We start from the raw sequence: 18,600 nt of genomic DNA, 5'->3' as shown, positions 1-18,600 counted from the left end.
CAATTTTGGTAAGCCTATGCGAATTGTAGCCGCAGTTTTGTGTTGTTAGCTGACAGGAGTGGCCCCCGGTGTGGTCTTCTGCTGCTGTAGCCCATCTGCCTCAAGGACGTGTGGTGCATTCAGAGATGCTCTTCTGTATACCTTGGTTGTAATGAGTGGTTATTTGAGTAACTGTTGCCTTTCTATCAGCTAGCACCACAACGAGCAACGAGACAGTTGGACAGGTGTACCTTATAAAGTGGCCAGTGAGTGTATAACAAAACATCCTGACAAGCATATTTAGTCATTTTACAACATATTACAAGACACTATATAAAAAGGATCATTCTGAAGCACCAAAAGATTAACATTTTCAATATTTTTATTCCTTTGCATATTTTATAATATATTTGTGCTTTCTTTTTTACAGAAATATCAAGTATATTTTAATGAATTATGCATGAATCATTATTTCGTTCATATTTTTTTAATTTTTACAAACCCAAATGTTAATGGACGCTTGCATTTATTACATACATTTAATGACCTAATTTTCCCGTCCTGAGTAAACAACTTCCCAATGCACAATCCCTGTCTCAACAAATGATGTTACCAACAAAACTGATGCTAAAGCATATGCTGATGCATATACTGCTAAAGAACAGCCAAATTACAAACGTGTGTGTCATGTATTTATTAGCATTTCATGAGCATCAGTGAAATGTCTATAATCAAAGCATATTTATTACAGTAGGTTCTTTTTTTTTTTGTTTAGTCCAGTCCAAATACCTCCTCAAATATTCTGCGGGGCTCCACAAACTTGTGTTTTTTTTCCACCACAGTCGAGGCTGGCACAAAATGCTGTGAATCAGTCTCAGCTGAGGTTAAAACCTGAACATAACCTGTTCCCACCTCATCTGGCATGAATAGAGTGGTTTCCTCTTCCTCGACAAAGCCCAAATCAGACTCCATGATCCAAGGATCACTGGTGATGACCTTACTGGACACTGTATATGGATTAATAAAAGAGAAGCAGACTAAACCTAGAGATGACAGCAGGTAAAATGTGACAACTTTATAATATTTCAACAAGCACTATCATATTTACTCAAAGCAATTCTATCAAATGCTATTTTTTTACGGTCCAACAACAAAAAAAAAACTATTAAAATTGAAGTTTCGCACCTGACAGGTCATAAGACTGGCATGTAGAGTCACAGCAGAAACACACATTATTTGAACTGTGTAACTCTTCCCATCTAAAAAAAATTGATCCAAATTAGAGGTAATTCACTATTGAAAATGCCAAACATAACAGCCAAAACTCAACATACTGTTTTGTATTCTGATTGAAAGTGCAGGACTTTGCAGTTGCTGTTGGGTTTAAACTTCCGATAGATATTTCACAATGCATGTAAAGATGCTGAAGATAAAAAAAACATTAACATGCAGCATTTAAAATGGACCCAGCACTCATTCCTCAAGTGTGATCCCTGCTCTTGGTATAATTGTGCATGTTCTCTTTAGTTATAATACTCTTTTTACCTTTCCTAACATTCCATGAAACAGAAATGCGTCCAAGGAAAACCGTACAACATTCCTTTGTCCACTTTGGATAAACCTGGACCACCTGCTGCTCTTGCTTTCAGTCATGCATCTGCAATAAAAAAAAGGAGTAATAATTTTACACCTGCAAAGCATAAAGCATCAAAAAAAAAAAAGCTTTTTTCTTATTAGAAAAAGTTCGAACTTTCTGATTATTTAAAAAGAAACCAAATGTATGGTTTGAATGTGTACTTCAACTATTGCTAATGCTTTAACTAGTGTTTTTATATAAATATTTAATTCTGACATGCCTAAATTCTTCATTGGCAGTCCACATCCTATTCAAAGTCTTAAATCAAGGTGAATATTTGTCAGATCAGGATCAAAAATTTCATGGCTCATATTCAAAAATTTGTCGTCTCACGCACACACTTTCAAGTTACATTAGTGCAAAAATATGCAAATTGGTGAGCTGCAGATGCAAGGAGGATTTCAGATTGTAGCTTATCATAATATCATAGTAAGATGATGCTTAAAATGCTTTACATGTTCAAATGCTGTAGTTTCTTGTAAGGGGTAAAATATATGAAATGTAATACAACTATGATTTAGAAACACAAAAAAATAGAGAAAAAGGATTTTTTTGCTTCAGTCCAATGTTATTTCTGAAATATTATTTACAAAATAAAAGGTTATTCTTTTTTATACAAGATTTGACAATAAAAGACATCTATGGCAGTTTAATGCATAAACATTTTTATGCTTGAGTAAACCTGAGTAGTTTTCAATAGAGTAAAATCAGGTAAAAATAACTTGACAAAAGGCAGCACGGTGGCTCAGTGGTTAGCACTGTTGCCTCACTGCAAGGTCACTGGTTTGAGTCCCAGATGGACCAATTTTCTGTTTGGAGTTTGCATATTCTCCCTATATGTTGGCGTGGTTTTCCTCCGGGTGCTTGAGTTTCCCCTAGAGTCCAAAGTCATGCGCTATAGGTGAATTGGATGAACTAAATTGGCCGTAGCATATGAGTGTGTGTGAGTGTGTGAAACAGAGTGTATGAGTTTTTCCAAGTACTGTGAAGGGCATCCACTGCGCAAAACACATGCTGGAATAGTTAACGGTTCTTTCCGCTGTGGTGACCACTGATAAATCATGGACTAAGCCAAAGGAAAATAAATGAATGAACTTGACAATACTAGTCAAGTACTTGACAATACTAGTATACAACCTACCTACCTACCTCAACCTACAGCATCTAAACACTGGGGTACCTCAGGGCTCTGTTCTTGGGCCACTTCTCTTCTCTATCTACACGGCATCTTTAGGAACAGTCATCCAGAAACATGGATTTTCCTACCACTGCTATGCTGATGATACCCAGCTATACCTCTCTTTTTACCCTGATGATCCCTCGGTTCCAGCTCGCATTTCAGCCTGCCTGTCAGACATTTCACACTGGATGAAAGATCATCATCTCCAGCTTAAACTCACGAAAACGGAAATGCTTGAAGTTTCTGCCAACCCGACTCTTTACCATAACTTTTCAATCCAGATGAATGGAGCAACCATCACTGCATCCAAAATGGTAAAAATCCTTGGAGTAACGATTGATGACCAACTAAACTTCTCTGACCACATTTCTAGAACCGCTCGATCTTGCAGATTCACACTCTATAACATCAGAAAGGTCCGACCCTTCCTATCTGAACATACAGCTCAACTCATTGTTCAAGCTCTTGTTCTCTCCAAACTGGACTATTGCAACTCTCTGCTAGCCGGGCTACCAGCTAATTCTATCAAACCTCTTCAGCTGCTTAAGAACGGAGCAGCACGAGTGGTCTTTGATGAACCCAAAAGAGCACGTCACTCCGCTACTCACCCGTTTGCACTGGCTGCCAGTTGCTGCCCGCATCAAATTCAAAGCTCTGATGTTTGCTTACAAAGCGACCTCTGGCTTTGCTCCTTCGTATCTGCTCTCACTTCTGCAGATATATGTGCCCTCCAGAAACTTGCGTTCTGTGAATGAACGTCGCCTCGTTGTTCCATCCCAAAAAGGGAAGAAATCACTTTCCCGAACTCTCACATTCAATCTGCCCAGTTGGTGGAATGAACTCCCTAACTACATCAGAACAGCAGAGTCACTTGCTGTCTTCAAGAAACGACTAAAAACTCAACTATTTAGTCTCCACTTTCTTTCCTAATCTTAACTGCCTCTCTGGCTATACCACTAACTGCACTCTCTCTCTCTCTCTCTCTCTTTAAAAAAAAAAAAAACAACAATTACTAATGCGTTGCTTCTTAGACTTTTACACACCTGAAACTTGTCTATAGCACTTGTTCACTGCTGCTCTTATAGTTGTGTAAATTGCTTCCTTGTCCTCATTTGTAAGTCGCTTTGGATAAAAGCGTCTGCTAAATGACAATGTAAATGTAAATGTAGTATTTATTTCTATAACAAATAGCATGTCTGATAACTCTTACCAAAATGAATCATGGTTTAGTAGTTAAACAACGGTAATCACAAATAAACTATGATTTGTCTACAATAGCAGTAATTTAAGCATGGCATTTGTGGTACATTACAATGAGTTTTTTTCCCTCCATCACTCTATTTGAGGTTAAGACAAGTATAACACAACCTCATTTACAACTGCACCCAACACTTCCTTTTACTTGCTAATAAATACAAACATTTTGTAATATGACATATTAGTCCTTATAGAAATTAAAGCATTACCCGTGGTTTTCAATGACTGTAAATCGTGGCATAGACTCATGAGAACTGCTGACAGTCACATGACAGGAATCCACAAACAGCCTCTCATCCTCAGCAAGATGGGGTCCGTCTGCCTGGAAGTACATGGGGTGTCCAATGGTATACTCCTGTGTGGGGGATAACCTCCTCCACTGCTCTGAAAGACACAACAGTAATGTCTTGTTGACTGAGGGTATTAACTAGGGCTGCACAATATATCGTTTCAGTAAATTTGTAACTTTAAAGAATAATAATTTTATTGAATTATTATTACAATGAAAACTACACAGAAAAATTTTAGATTTCATTATTCAATTTCTGTATCTGGATACTGTTTGACTCTTTTTCTTTGCTATATTTTATTTTTTTCCCCTTACAAAATAAACCCAATTAATCTAAATTAAGGATTTCTTCCAAATAGAGCAATTCAAGCTATCTGGTGAAATTTTATTCATAATCGCTGAGAAAGTATCGCAATGCCAGATTTCAATAGTGTGCAGCCCTAGCATTAATCCTTGTGCACTGTTCAAATTGACTACCCTTTCGTTCTGTTCGGGGCTGTTTTTGCTCCATTATAAATGACATTTTTTGATTTGTTAGTGGTTTTCTCTGTTGGAAAGAGGTAAAATTGATCATTTTTACTGTTGATCATCGGTTAGCACCATTAACCATTTAGATAGGCCTGTGCAAAAATGTTTCTGGCTTTTATATGGAGTTCTATGCAGAATAACAGCATATTATAGTGCGTGTGTGCATATACACTTGCTATGTTTACTACATTCTGAGAGCTAAGGTGCTTATTTATTTTACCAGACATGTCAAGATAAGTGTGCAAAGGTCTCTCTCTCACTCTCTCTCTCTCTCTCTCACACACACACACACACACACTATACTCTATATGAAAGCCAGAAACTGTGCTTTTTTTTTTGCACTGCAACTGTTAAAAATAGCTATTTTTACCTCTTCCCAACAGGAAAAAAAAAATCACCAACAATCACGAATGCATGATATGGTGTCATAGCTTTGCAATAAAAAAAATGTGTTTTTAATGAAAGTCAATAGGGCAAAAACTGCCACTAACAACAAATTTGCCCAGTGTATTGTTGTTTTTGAACATTTTCAAAGCATTTTTTATTATAATTATTTTTTCGGGGTTTTCACCTTTAATGGACAGGACAGTATAGAGTAGTGACAGGAAAGCATGGGGAGCAGAGAAAGGGGAAGGATCGGCATAGGACCGTGAGGCGGGAATCGAACTGGGTTCGCCATGAGCACCAGAGTGCATGTGTCGACGCACTAACCACTACACCACTGGCGCCGACAACTTTCAAAGCATTTACCCAAAATAAATGTCAAAATATGATGTCACCAAAAATCATTCTATTTGCTGAATCACAGAAAAAGTTGTTCACATTAAGACTCAGAAATCACCCTAGAGTGAATATAAACAATAGCACACAAAGGTTAATCTCATTAGTCAAAACTTATTTACCATCACGAGGGGTGAGGACAACACTGTCCACTGCTCTCAGGGGCTTGAAGTGGTGCTGATGTCTGACTTGAGGTATATAACCAATTTTGTATGAGTAATGATATCTGGAAACAAAGAAGAGATGTGCAAAACTCACAGAAATGTATTTTATGCATCGCTAGACTATATTAAATATTTAAATGAGCATTAAAGTAGTTTTACCTGTTAAAGTGACACTCAATGGGGATTGAGAAAGGCACAGAGCGGCGGATTGGGCCCTGGTCTATCACTGGAGAGTAGTGCAGTATGTTGGAATAGGTTACTCTATTGTTTATTAACTGCAATACAAAAATATAAAAGCACACAGCAAATGTATTACTTGAATATGAAAGGCAATCCAGCTAAGCATTTTTCTGCTACTATATTTCAGATTAGGGGCGACAGAGTGGCTCAGGGGTTAGCACTGTCACCTCACAGGAAGAAGGTCGCTGGTTCCTGGCTGGGTCAGTTGGCACTTCTGTGTGGAGTTTCCATGTTCTCCCCATGTTGCTGTGGGTTTCCCCCACAGTCCAAAGACATGCAGTATAACTGAATTGGATGAACTAAATCGTCCGCAGTGTATGAGTGTGAATGTATGGGTGTTTCCTAGTACTGGGTTTCAGCTGGAAGAGCATCCACTGTGTAAAACATGTGCTGGATAAGTTGGCGGTTATTTCCACTGTGGCGACTCCCGATTAATAAATGGACTAAGCCGAAAGAAAATGAATGAATGAATTTCAGATTATTTTTTGTAATATTTTTGACATTTTCTATAACCAATATTTAAAAGGTTTTTTACAATTAAAACAGTGATACTTTCTTCACAATGGCCATGCCGTGGGTTGACCATTCATCTTGGGTATGCTGACTTTTATCCTCTACATTCATAAACCTTGGGTTAACGTCCGAATTTGCATATTAACGTGCTCATTTGCCTATTCCCGTTGTCAGTGGCAGTGATTGGACGAAAAACAATGTCTACGGCAAACAAAACATCACAAAACTAGATTCTTTTTTCTACAGCACAAATTGCATGTCATCTAACACTTTATTAACCATGGTAACCACAAATTATCCACAATCTTTCTACAATGACCACAGATTAACCCTTATGTGCTGTTGGGGATGTTTTCATCCACTCTGGGGTGATTTTGAGTCTTTATTTGGCCATAAATTTTTCTGTGTTTCAGCTACAGTAGCTGAATGATTTTTAGTGAAAAATCTTATTTTGAAAAAAATGCTTTGGATTTTTTTTTTTTTAATTAACTCACCGATACACTAAATTTACTTTTGTTATGTTATGGATAAAAACATTAACTGAATTAAACTGCTGTAAAAATGCATTAGATAAATATATTAAATTTTTTTTTTTTTGCTTAAATCGGTTAATCTCAGTACTGATCAAAACTACTCAATTGTTTAGAAAATTACAGGATTTTAACTTAATTGCCAAATTAATAAATGATGTTACTGATTTGGTGGAAAAAAAAACACAAAATGGCGTATTTTCAATATAAAAAGTAATTGTGGACTGGATTTTTTATTTTTTTTTTTTTACCTTTTATCAAAGGCTTGGACATGTGAAACAACATTCCCTTTGATGCATTGTTTTGATTGATTTTTAGTTTTTTCTCCCAAGTTTACTGTTGGTGAGTGTTTTTGCCCAATTGACTTCCTTTATAACCACATTTTTTTAAATCACAAAATCATGACATCATGCAATTATGCATTTTTATTGTTGTTGGTTTCCCTGTTGGGAAGAGGTAAAATTTGTAATCTTTACTGTTGATCATCTTTTGGCACCATTAACCCTTTAGATAGGCCTGTGCAAAAAAAGCTAAGTTTCTGGATTTTATATGGAGTATAACAGCAAATTAAAGTCTGTGTATGTGTGTCTGTGAGTGTGAGAGTGACCTTTCGCACTTACCTTGATGTGTCAGAGAAAATCAAAATATGCATCTCAGCTCTCAGAACTACATGGAGTAAATAAAAACAGACTGTGTATTTATACACCATCAAATGTGATTATAATGAAAGTCAATGAAGCAAAAACAGCCACCAACAGTAAATTAGGGAGAAAAAACAAAACAAAAAAATCTAACAATGCATTAAAGAAAATATTGTTACCATTCATTCACATGTTAAAGACTGATAAAAGGAGAAAAAAATCCAAACCACAATTATATTGATAATACGTATAGATAAGTTTTATATTGAAAATCCGTCATTTTGTGTGTTTTTTTTCCACCAAATCGGTGACATCATTTGTGAATTTGGCAATTAAAGAGTTAAAATCCTGTAATTTTAGGTTATTTAAATGTAATTTGAGGTTATAGATTTAGGATTTTTTTTTTTATGTATCTGGTGCATTTTTACAGCAGCTTAATTCAGTAGATGTTTTTATCCCGATCATAACAAGAGTAGTAAATTTGAACAATGTACAAGGGTTAACGATGGTGCTCATGTACTTTTTTTATTCCTGCATCACTCTCTAAATTAAAAGAAAAATGTTTAAACTCACCTTCCTCTCACTTGCACACTGATCCATGTCGTAAATAAACACATGATGGTTCTTTGTAGTCTTGCTGATGTCGCATGTTCCCAGTTTTAGCTCGTACTGAACACCACCGACTCCTAAAACGTGTTTGTTGATTTTAACAATCATTTTCGTCAACTGACACACGACATGCACTCCGTGTGCTCGTCCGCGGCGTCGAGAACTCGCACGCTCCGTCGCGGGGGCGCGCGGGATGAAGAGTTTCTTCAACTCTTCGGGCACTTGCTCAAAGCCTGATCCAAACTTCGGAGAAAACTGCTCTTTGTCCACAAGTGGGATTCTGGAATGCAGGAAAATAGGTAGTTGTAAATATGGTGTTTGGAGACGCTTGACGAGAGATCCTTCCGAATCTTCTTCAAATCTGAAGTCCAGATCTGAGGTTGAATTTCTCGATTGATTGTTTAGCGTCGCTCGAGATGAGTACACATATGTGGGGAAAGAGACAAATAAAAATGTTATTAAGAGGAAATGAAGCTTCATATCTTTGAATCGCATCAAGGAATTCGCTCAGCCAGTGTTGGCAACCTTGATACATTTTCCATTGCTGTGATTGGTAATTAAGGCACCTGTCGTTAATAGAGTCCGAATCGAGATTCATTTCCGCGAATCGGTTCTTTTGAACAGGTCTCAAAAAGAGCATTTTTGTACGTCCTCACCTATTACACTTCCTTACCTATTACATTATTTATTAATGCAATAGGTGAGGACGTACAAAAATGCCCTTTTTGAGGTTAATTTTTATTGCTTGTGTTTAATGTTTTCCGTGTGTTATAACTGTTTTAAAACAGTTTCAATTTGTAATTTATTATTATTTTGTACAATTTTAAACTTATAGGCGGCACGGTGGCTCAGTGGTCAGCACTGTCGCCTCATAAGAAGGTCTCAGGTTCGAGTCCCGGCTGGGCCAGTTGGCGTTTCTGTGTAGAATTTGCATGTTTTCCCCATGTTAGCGTGGGTTTTCTACAGGTGCTCCACTTTTCCCCACAGTCCAAAGATATGCACTATAGATCAGTGGTTCCCAACCTTTTTTTTTTTGCCTGAGACCCTCTTTTCGCCCAGAAAATATTGAAGGCCCCTCTCCACATTTAATGACATTATTGCTCATATAAGTTTGCAGTAGGTATTTAAAAAAGGTTAAAAAAAACGTTTTGTTAGTTATATCTAGATTTTACACACAAATAATAGCCTGATGTAAAATATAAAAGCAAAACATCAGTAGGCCATTTGTATTGGATACACTTTTGTTGAACAATGATAAAAATAGCTTATTTTACCTCTTCCCAACAGGAAAAAAATCACCAACAATCACGAATGCATGATATGGTGGCATGGCTTTGCAATCACCAATTGTATTGGATACACATTTTGTATTGGACGGTCTCATGCATTCGTTAGCAAGAACTTTGGCACAGATAATGCACTGTGGCTGGGTCAGCGACTTATTGCTTTGAGAAAATGAAAGGTACCTGAAAGTGTTCAGGTACCTGTCTTGGTGCCAGTATTGCTAGTGCTGTGACCCAAAATGAGCTTCCTCACCTGGGTCCACTATGCTTGGGTCATTGGTATTAGCTGCGGAAGGTGAATCAGTGAGACCTTTTCTTTTTTTTGTGGAGGACGAATTACAAATGTCCATTTTTAGGTCAGCCAGCGGATAACATGAATTAACATGATGGTTCTCCTAATTGTCCACTGCTAAAAAAGTTTTAGAAATATAACGTGACCCCCAACAGAGAGTAGCTGAGGCCCCCTTGTGGGCCCGGACCCCCCTGTTGGGAACTGCTGCTATAGGTGAAGGGAATAAACTAAATTAGTCGTACTGTATGTGTGTGAATGTGAGTGTGTATGGGTGTTTCACAGTGCTGGATTGTGGTTGGAAGGGCATCCACTATAAAACATATGCTGGAATAGTTGGCGGTTCGTTCCGCTGTGGTGATCCCTCATAAATAGACCCTTTTCACATTTCCAGGTTTCTCAGTAGCAGAAGGTGTCATGGTTGGGAAAACAGCGCAGTGAATAATTTTATTTACAATCCTATTTGCTGAAATAATAAAAGAAAAACTCCACAATGGTGTTATCAAGACTTTCAGAAAAAGGGAAAAAGAGTGTGAGACTGATAGCAGCAGCCAAAGGAGAGCCCCATAGACGCTGCATTAGAAACACCTCACATAAGCAGTAATTCTTTTTTTGTAATTTGACCAAAGATGATATAATACATACAGAAATGTATATAAATATTCATATGCTTTTTAAAAAAATCTAAATATTAAAACCTTTAAAGGTTGTAAGATTACGACGACTGTTAAATATCATAACAGTCTTGTGAAAAGGGTCTATAAAGGGACTAAGCAGAAGGAAAATGAATGAATGAATAAACTTACAGTATGTAAAACTAAATTGTCCATAGTGTGTGTGTGTGAATGAGTGTGTGTGAATGTTTCCCAGTACTGGGTTGCAGCTGGAAGGGCATGCGCTGTATAAAACATGCTGCATAAGTTGGCGGTTCATTCCACTGTGGCAACCCCTGATGAATAAAGGAACTAAGGCGAAGGAAAATGACTGAATGAATGAATAAACTTGAATGTATTTAGTAAGCCTTTTTTGTGATTTTGTGTAGGCTAGTAACACAAGCAGGGTTACAGAACCCATACAAAATCTTTTTACCCTCACTGTTTAACCCAGAATGCCTTTAATGGTATTTAAATTCACTCTGGTGATGTCCTCTGTTTTATAATCTTGAAACAATGTTTGGTCTGATGTGAACAGCTGCAGATACACAGCAGAGTAACTAAATCTAAAATTGCATGTTACCGAGATCTGTTACGCATCTTTATTTCATACTCTAGAAAGGTACTTGCAATTTCAAAGTCAGAATAAATGGGTTTTTATTTTTACATAAATATTTGTAACACTGTGTAACACGTCATGATTTTGCCAAGTACGATGCGATCCTGGAACATCATTTTTGTTTGAAAAGGTAGCAGGGTGTCTGCGGGGTCTTAAAAGTATTAAAAGCTGATCAATCAATGTGGAGAAATTTAAGACCCTTAAAAAAATATTAAAAACTATTTTGCAGTGTATTACATTTTATATATTTTTTGATTATGCGATGTATGGTTGTATGCTAACGTTTGCCTATAATAAATCTGTGAATATCAGGATGCCTTAAAGTTTACAAAATCAATAAAATCCTGCTAGATTTGACCATGCTGCTTTGTTTACTGCAGTAACCAGGAGCCAACCTGCTGAATTAGCTAGATATAATAGATTGGTATTCAGTATATGAATAATGTTTTGGTTTTGGATTAGTTTCTTGGATTAATATTTAGTAAATATACTGCAAGTTAAAATCTCACCAGTGTTTCCTGTTGAAACCTAAAGTGGTTACAAAGGTCTTAATGTATGAAAAGAGTCTTAAAAGTTATTGAATTTCACTTTCTGATTCTTGTATATACTCTGTGTAATCCATACCTATTCAGTGCCCCTAAACCCAACTATAACTGTAAATTATTCCCAAAATCAGAGGGGAAAAATAGTTTGATAACAATCATGTGGAATTGCATAAACCTAACTGTAAGCCTAAACTTAACACAAACAGTAAACTCATCCCTCATGTCCTACTTGGTGATATCAGGTTGGCGGTTTGGCAACAAAACATTTTTCCCCCATTATTTATATATAATTTTCATAAAAATAATTTCAAACATTAAGACAATTTGCCAACAATTTTTAATGTATATAAAACGACTTTAGCGAAGGTGTTTTGATATACAGTAGGCACCAAAAGCGAAATTTCGTCTTCAGTTTCAAAAGAAAATGCAGGTTTCGTTCTCTTGAGGTCAGATATAACCTGAGATCTACTCACAAAACAAAAATTGCTCATTCAGTGGGAAGCATGAAAGCAGACAAAAGTAATATGATCAGAAAAAAAAATTAAATCAGATATGTTTTAATATTCAGATAAGACTAGATGCAAGTACTGTGCATTGAAGGATTACATATGCATGGGTTACATCACACAGCTCTGAATTCATTTAATCCAGAACTACAACACGCACTTTAAGAACGTTGCTGAGATCATTTGCCACACAGATCCAACACCATAAATGATCCTAAAACAGAAATAAACAACATATGTGAAAAATATAAAGGATCTCATAAATTGTCAGCTGAAATCGTAATAAAATAATACCTCACACACCGTAGAATGATCTCAGTTGTCAGTCGTCCATTTTCTACACATTGGGTTTGTTAATGTCCATTTTTATTCCACTCCGCTGGTTCTTGTTTGGCATTTAAAAATAGCTCTTCATCCACCACCATTTGTGACTGTACCGTACTCTGTACCTGCAAGTTTTCAAGGTCCATCTCATCTTTGGACAGATCATCTTGGGTAATGTTAACCATTTTATTTATTCCACTTTTGCTGGACACTTTAACATCTTCCAAAAGCTCTCCTATCACACCAGCTCCACTTCTGCTCCTGGGTCTTCCAGCATCTTTCCCAATCTTTGAAACTCTACCCATCTCTTTCCAATCAGACTTTACATGTCCGGAATGAATAGACTCTGTAGCAGTAATTTCCTTACTCCCAACAATAACCTCAACATCCTCATCCAAATGCATCACACTCATCTTCTTGTTTTCCTTTGTTACTTCTGTTTGTTCTTCAATATCACTCACAATCTCCAAAGTGTAATCATCATCTTTCTCTTCATCTATTCCTTTAGCGCTCTTGAACTTCTTCTCGGTGTCCCCTTTAACACTGATCCAGCCGCCTTTAATGTTTAATGAGTTTTGTTGACTATGGTCCAAAATCCAGGGTTTGCTTGATATCAGAGATTGTGGTATACTGGGAAAATAAGCTGTTATAGAAGCAAGAGATGTAATATTTTCAGTTTACACACAGCCAGTAAACAAGACGAGACTTGCTCCAGTTTACACCTGGTGTTAAAAATCTGTTTTGTCCACATTTGACCATTTTTTTCCAGATTTTATTGAGTTCAATTCAATTCATCTTTATTTCTATAGCGCTTTTACAATGTAGATTGTGTCAAAGCAGCTTCACATAGAAGATTATAGTGATCTGAAACAGCGTCAGTTCAGTCGGTGGTCTATTAGGGGTGTGACGAGATGCTTACTCCACAAGACGAGACACGAGATTGGGTTCACAAGAACGAGACGAGATTTTTACAGTATTTTTAAGAAATCTTCAATGATGAAATGCATGAATTAGAAGTAAAAAAAAAAAAAAAAACCCTACAAATTGCAAAACCATTCAGCTGCTTTTTAAAAATCAACTTTAATGAATGTTATTTCTAAATACTTCTATTTTAATTAATTCTATGCAGTAGAGGACATGCAAACACTGCTAAATATTTTGCTAATATATTAATGGATGAACAGATTTTTATCCAACTGAAGTTCATAAAATGTAAAACAATTCAGGAGCTTTTTAAATCAGCTTGTAATGAATGTTATTTTACATTTATTTTAATGAATTGTGCCATAAAGGACATGCAAACACTGCTAAATATTTAACTTTAAACTCTACTGACTGGCTTCTCACCTGTACAGATTCAAATGAGAATCGAACTCCTTTCCATAAATTGAACTTTAAAAAATTCATTTTGGCCATCTTGCCAACAACATAGTTTTGTCATGTGGGTCTCCATAACTTCAAGTTACACCTCTAACGTACTACAAGTTATGCCCCTTCATGTTACACCCATTTTCGCACTCCGCAGACAGTCCCTACTTGAAGTACGAGGTGATGTGAGAAAGAAAAAGAAAATCACTCACCCATTTAGGTGGATGTGACAAACTATTGTCAAAGAATTGTGTGTTTAGATCAGTTTCATATTTTCTAAACGTGGTTTTTGTCGTGATTTTAGAGCAAGCTAGCTTATAGATATCCTTAAAACTATTGTTTTTATTTTAATTTCACAGGACCTTTAATACCAGGTGTAGACTTGACCTCTAATGTCTACTTACAGTCTGCTTTAATTTCACATGTGGAATCACAGCAATCGCAGACAGATGCGTCGCTGTAAAGTTCCTCCCACCTGTTGGTACAAGATAACAAAAAGAGTAAATCAAGTTTGAGTGCATTTACAAAATCTGTTAAATAAAATGTGAAATACAAAACTGTACCTCCACTCTGCATTGTTGTAGGTACAGGACTTTGCTGTGGCACTAACTAAATTGTGAACTGATACTCGGCAATGCAGGTAAAAGTTCTGCAAAATAAGGAAAAATGCAGTCAACACCGATACATTCACATGTGTGAATAAAGCCTAATTTAAACACTCGCAATGAGTGAAATTCAGCACTGAAACGAGTAAAAAAATGCTAAACTTTTTTAAAAGTTCAATGTCTGAGAATGCATATCCATCATCAAATCAAAGACTCTGTAGTAGTTAAATAATATCTACTCCGATTCATAGCACTGATTTTTTTTCTTCAAGTGAGTAGCTCAAGATCGCAGTGCTTTACGTATTTTGGTAGCAGAATGGTTAAGTGACCCACACAAATTCCCTGTGTACAAGTGGTTCAAGTTTAAGCCTCTTTGAACATGCATTTGAAAATGTACCAAACATCTTTCCAAGCTTGTAATGAAAAATGGGTCACAAACAAACATTTGCAGTCAGAATAAGATGTGAATAAACCAACCCCCACCCACCAAATAATCAGTTAAAAGTGTGACAAGCTCCAGTTTCCTCATGTAAAACGAACACATTACCGTGTCAGTGACTTGGGGCAGTAAAAACGCATCAACTGAAAATCTTATAATGTGCGATTGTCTTTGGTGGAACCGGGAGAGACTGTCTTGTCTTCTGCTGTCCTCCATACACCTGAAAAGCGATTTTTGATGTTTATTTTTGTTCAATATAAGTGTCAGTCAAAACATATTATTTTATTTTATTTGTACTGCCATATCAGCACTTTATGATTATTTAAAGGCAAGATCAGTACAGATAAAACATTTTACATAATAATAACAACTTCATAATCCAATAAAAGATGATAAAACACTTTACATTAAAACATTATACATAATTTCTCAGTTTGATATATAATAAATAACATTCTTCCAGGAGATCCATTTGTAAAAAGTCCCACCAAAAAGCTCACAGTATAATATTGTTGCCTTCAACATTGTCCATGTCAAATAAAAGATTGCACCAATCAATCTTACCCATAATTAGAAATCACACTGTGTTGTGGAGTCGACTTTGGGTCTTTGGATGCTGTCGCGTAGCAGGAGTCAACAAAAATCCTTTCATTCTTGGACGTATGTGGAGCACAGACTTCAAAATACATGGGCTCCCCGAGCACAAAACTCCCATTTTCCTCAAGCCTTTCCCAGCGCTCTGGAGTTCAACAAAATTTAATAGACCGGTGGGCACCAATACCATACTGGGAGGTCAAACAAAACAGGAAATTATAGCGGAGGAGAGGAAAAGCTTACCATTACACACAAAAATACTGAACTTTGTCTTGCGTTCAAAAGTCTTGTGAAACACGTGTTCCCTCACCACAGGCAGGAAGCCCATTTTGTAGGAATAATGAAACCTGGAAATGGAAAAAAATGGATAGTGAGATGCACTTGAACTCAATATACTGACTTATTGTGCAATACTTGGAGATGAGCTCAATAATTTTTGCTGTTGCAATATATATTTACAAATTCAAAAATAACGTTAAAGCCATTTTACATTGACATTTACAATCTACCTCACTTATGTCAAAGCTTATAATTGCACATTTACCTAATAGGACATTTAATAGTACACATATGACATTTACTTTTTAAACATCAAATAATATAATCTGAATAACCTTAAAAATGATAAGTATTTTAAAGTGTTTGTGGCTATTTGCATTATTACGCTATTATATAGTCATCAAATAATCAGTGGCATAGAATGATATAAAAAATGACAATAATATCGCTTATCGCAACAATTTCGGTGACAATATATCGCACAACAAAAATTCCTTATCGTGACAGGCCTACTTGAACTCTTTTTAGATGCATGGTTTACCGATTGTAAAGGCACTGGATGTTTAATGTAAGAGGCACAGCACGGATGACTGTTCCTTGAGGCTCTGGTGTGTAATACACAGTGTTGGAGTACACGATCTGGCCGTTCACCATCTGAGGATTGAACATTGTTATACAGTAGGGAAAAAAATTAAAATAAATAAATAAATCATTTAATTGCATTGTTATATTATGCCTTCAAAGTTTGGGTTAATCACATTCAACAGTGTTTTATGAAAGTTCAAAGGGTTTTCTTTAAAATAACACCAAACTTTTGCAATTACACCTGTGCATGTGGATTTGGGAAGCTTTTAAATTTGGGTAGGCAAAAATCTAGGTGGAAAACCCAAAATAGTTCACTGTAAAACCCAACAGTCAACTTTATCAAATGAAATAAGTGTAGTTCACTCAATATTGACTGAAAGTTAATTGTACTCATTGGAAAAGAGTTTTGAACTCCGTGTTGAAGGTAATGAGTTAATTAAATACCTCATTACTTCAACTTAGATGGAGCAAGTTCACAGTACTTTTCTTATAGATAATTTTTTTTTAACTCAAATGGTTTGAAGCAATCTGTATCCTCAAACAGTTTGAGTTGCCTTAACTTATTGGGTTTTACAGTACTCGGTATAAGTTCTCTTCATTTATTGGGTTTTACTGTGCTCAAATTGCTTCGTTTACTCAAAGGGATTAAGTTCAAAGTACTCATTTGAATTAGTGTTTAAACTTAAACGGTTTGTTGCAATCTGTTTCCTCAAATGGTTTGAGTTACCTTAACTTTTTGGGTTTTACAGTGTGCTTGACTTTATTAAGTACTTACCATTAAAGAGCTATCACAGTCATTGAGGTCATAATGGAAATAAAAGAAGTACTCGTCGAAACGAGAGACAGGACAGGTTCCCAGTTGAAAGGCAGACGGTGAACTCCTGAAGCCCAGCAGATTCTTGTTCAGGCGCACAGAGACTTTACTGTAGCCGCACCAGACCTCCACACCCCGGGCGTTGCGCACGGGAGACACCTGGACGCGCGGAGGGCTCACTGGGGGTGTTAAAATACTAGTCAACAGCCGCGGAAAGTGTCTTTTCTCGGACACAGGTCTGAACAGTTCCATGTCAACGAGAGGAACCGGATAATCCTGGAACATTGGGAAAATATGATAGGTGGGCATAATTGGAGGATTCCTTATAAACTCGCTGCCTGCTCCAGTCCACGGCCTGACCGCGCCGAGCAGCTGCTCCGTGGACGCGACATCTCTATATGCTCGGTGACCCCCGGGACCCTGAGCGTGAGCTTTGGCAGCGTGCAGCAGTCCAAGAAAGTACAAACAACAAGAAAAATACAAACTCACGCGCTCCATGATAAATATTAACGCTTAAATGTGACATAGAGGGAGTTAAACGCCGCCGAGAGGAACGCTGAGGCGCGCGACCTGCAGCCACCTGTTGATTGATGACGTCACGGCTAATTGCTCGCTCTTTCTACTCGGGCACGAGCTTCAATTATTTAATTGCAACATTACGAAATGTTTACAATAACAACAAACAAAACTATTAAAAAACTGTGAAACTTCATAATGACTTTTTTAGGTGTTAAAAAATTTGTCAACTTTGCCTCTGTAATTCGTTTTAATAATTCATTATTAGGCTTATTATACATTTTAATTGTCTCCCTGACTTAAGAACTCAAAATAACTTTTTAATTTTATGTTTATTTTTAAATGAATTGTTTAAATATGCAGAAAACGAGCAATGAACGTAAATAGGCCTATATTTTCCTCATGTTGCTTAAGTAAGCAATTAAGTAAATATATATTGCGGTTTATTATGTTTATTTTATTATTAGCATACATATGAACATTCAGATGCAAAAAACTCTAAGTGCCATAGTTTTCTTCCAAAATGTGCATTTTTCTCCTGTCTTGATTCAGTAATTTAATTTTTATTGCAAAGATTAGGTAATTTCCATCGCTTTTAATATGAAATAACTGAACATAAACATAAGAGGCTAAGAAAAATGCTCATTGTAGAAAAAAATTCCAGACAGCACTTTAAGGTTTTTGCATCTGAACTCTTCATATATGATTTAAATATTATTTTATGTAAACATTTATTCATTCATTCATTTTCTTTTTGGCTTATTCGATTTATTAATCTGGGGTCGCCACAGCGGTATGAACCACCAACTCATCCAGCATATGTTTTATGCAGCGG

General features: G+C 36.4%; 2 protein-coding genes across 2 annotated transcripts; both read right to left on the bottom strand.

Moving 5' to 3' along the window:
* Positions 1-549: 549 nt before the first annotated feature.
* zp3d.2 (zona pellucida glycoprotein 3d tandem duplicate 2) lies at positions 550-8,841 on the bottom strand. Its single transcript, XM_056475988.1, has 8 exons — positions 8,311-8,841; positions 5,973-6,088; positions 5,772-5,875; positions 4,262-4,436; positions 1,525-1,636; positions 1,314-1,402; positions 1,165-1,238; positions 550-986 (listed from the first exon to the last, which is right to left on the bottom strand). Exons 1-8 carry the CDS (start codon positions 8,839-8,841, stop codon positions 751-753), a joined length of 1,437 nt encoding a protein of 478 aa, XP_056331963.1. The 3' UTR covers positions 550-750.
* Positions 8,842-12,272: 3,431 nt separating this feature from the next.
* On the bottom strand, positions 12,273-17,747 carry zp3d.1 (zona pellucida glycoprotein 3d tandem duplicate 1). Its single transcript, XM_056476078.1, has 9 exons — positions 17,211-17,747; positions 16,392-16,504; positions 15,815-15,918; positions 15,542-15,716; positions 15,086-15,197; positions 14,497-14,582; positions 14,338-14,408; positions 12,536-13,208; positions 12,273-12,455 (listed from the first exon to the last, which is right to left on the bottom strand). Exons 1-8 carry the CDS (start codon positions 17,745-17,747, stop codon positions 12,595-12,597), a joined length of 1,812 nt encoding a protein of 603 aa, XP_056332053.1. The 3' UTR covers positions 12,273-12,455; positions 12,536-12,594.
* Positions 17,748-18,600: the final 853 nt, after the last annotated feature.

Source organism: Danio aesculapii, chromosome 16, assembly GCF_903798145.1.
Source record: "Danio aesculapii chromosome 16, fDanAes4.1, whole genome shotgun sequence".
NCBI lineage: Eukaryota > Metazoa > Chordata > Actinopteri > Cypriniformes > Danionidae > Danio > Danio aesculapii.
The sequence above is the reverse complement of the archived record's forward strand: the minus strand, read 5'-3'. Positions and strand labels throughout refer to the sequence as shown.

Bases quoted from the DNA above. Each gene is read 5' to 3' on its own strand.
- zp3d.2 (XM_056475988.1), bottom strand. From the start codon at position 8,841: ATGCGATTCAAAGATATGAAGCTTCATTTCCTCTTAATAACATTTTTA. The intron at 4,437-5,771 runs GTAAATAAGTTT...TGTGTCTTTCAG, and splicing joins TGTCCTCACCCCTCGTGATG to AGCAGTGGAGGAGGTTATCC. The intron at 987-1,164 runs GTGCGAAACTTC...ATCCATATACAG, and splicing joins CCAGTCTTATGACCTGTCAG to TGTCCAGTAAGGTCATCACC.
- zp3d.1 (XM_056476078.1), bottom strand. From the start codon at position 17,747: ATGGAGCGCGTGAGTTTGTATTTTTCTTGTTGTTTGTACTTTCTTGGA. The intron at 15,919-16,391 runs GTAAACCATGCA...TTCCATTTCCAG, and splicing joins ATCCAGTGCCTTTACAATCG to GTTTCATTATTCCTACAAAA. The intron at 14,409-14,496 runs GTACAGTTTTGT...TTGTACCAACAG, and splicing joins TACAACAATGCAGAGTGGAG to GTGGGAGGAACTTTACAGCG.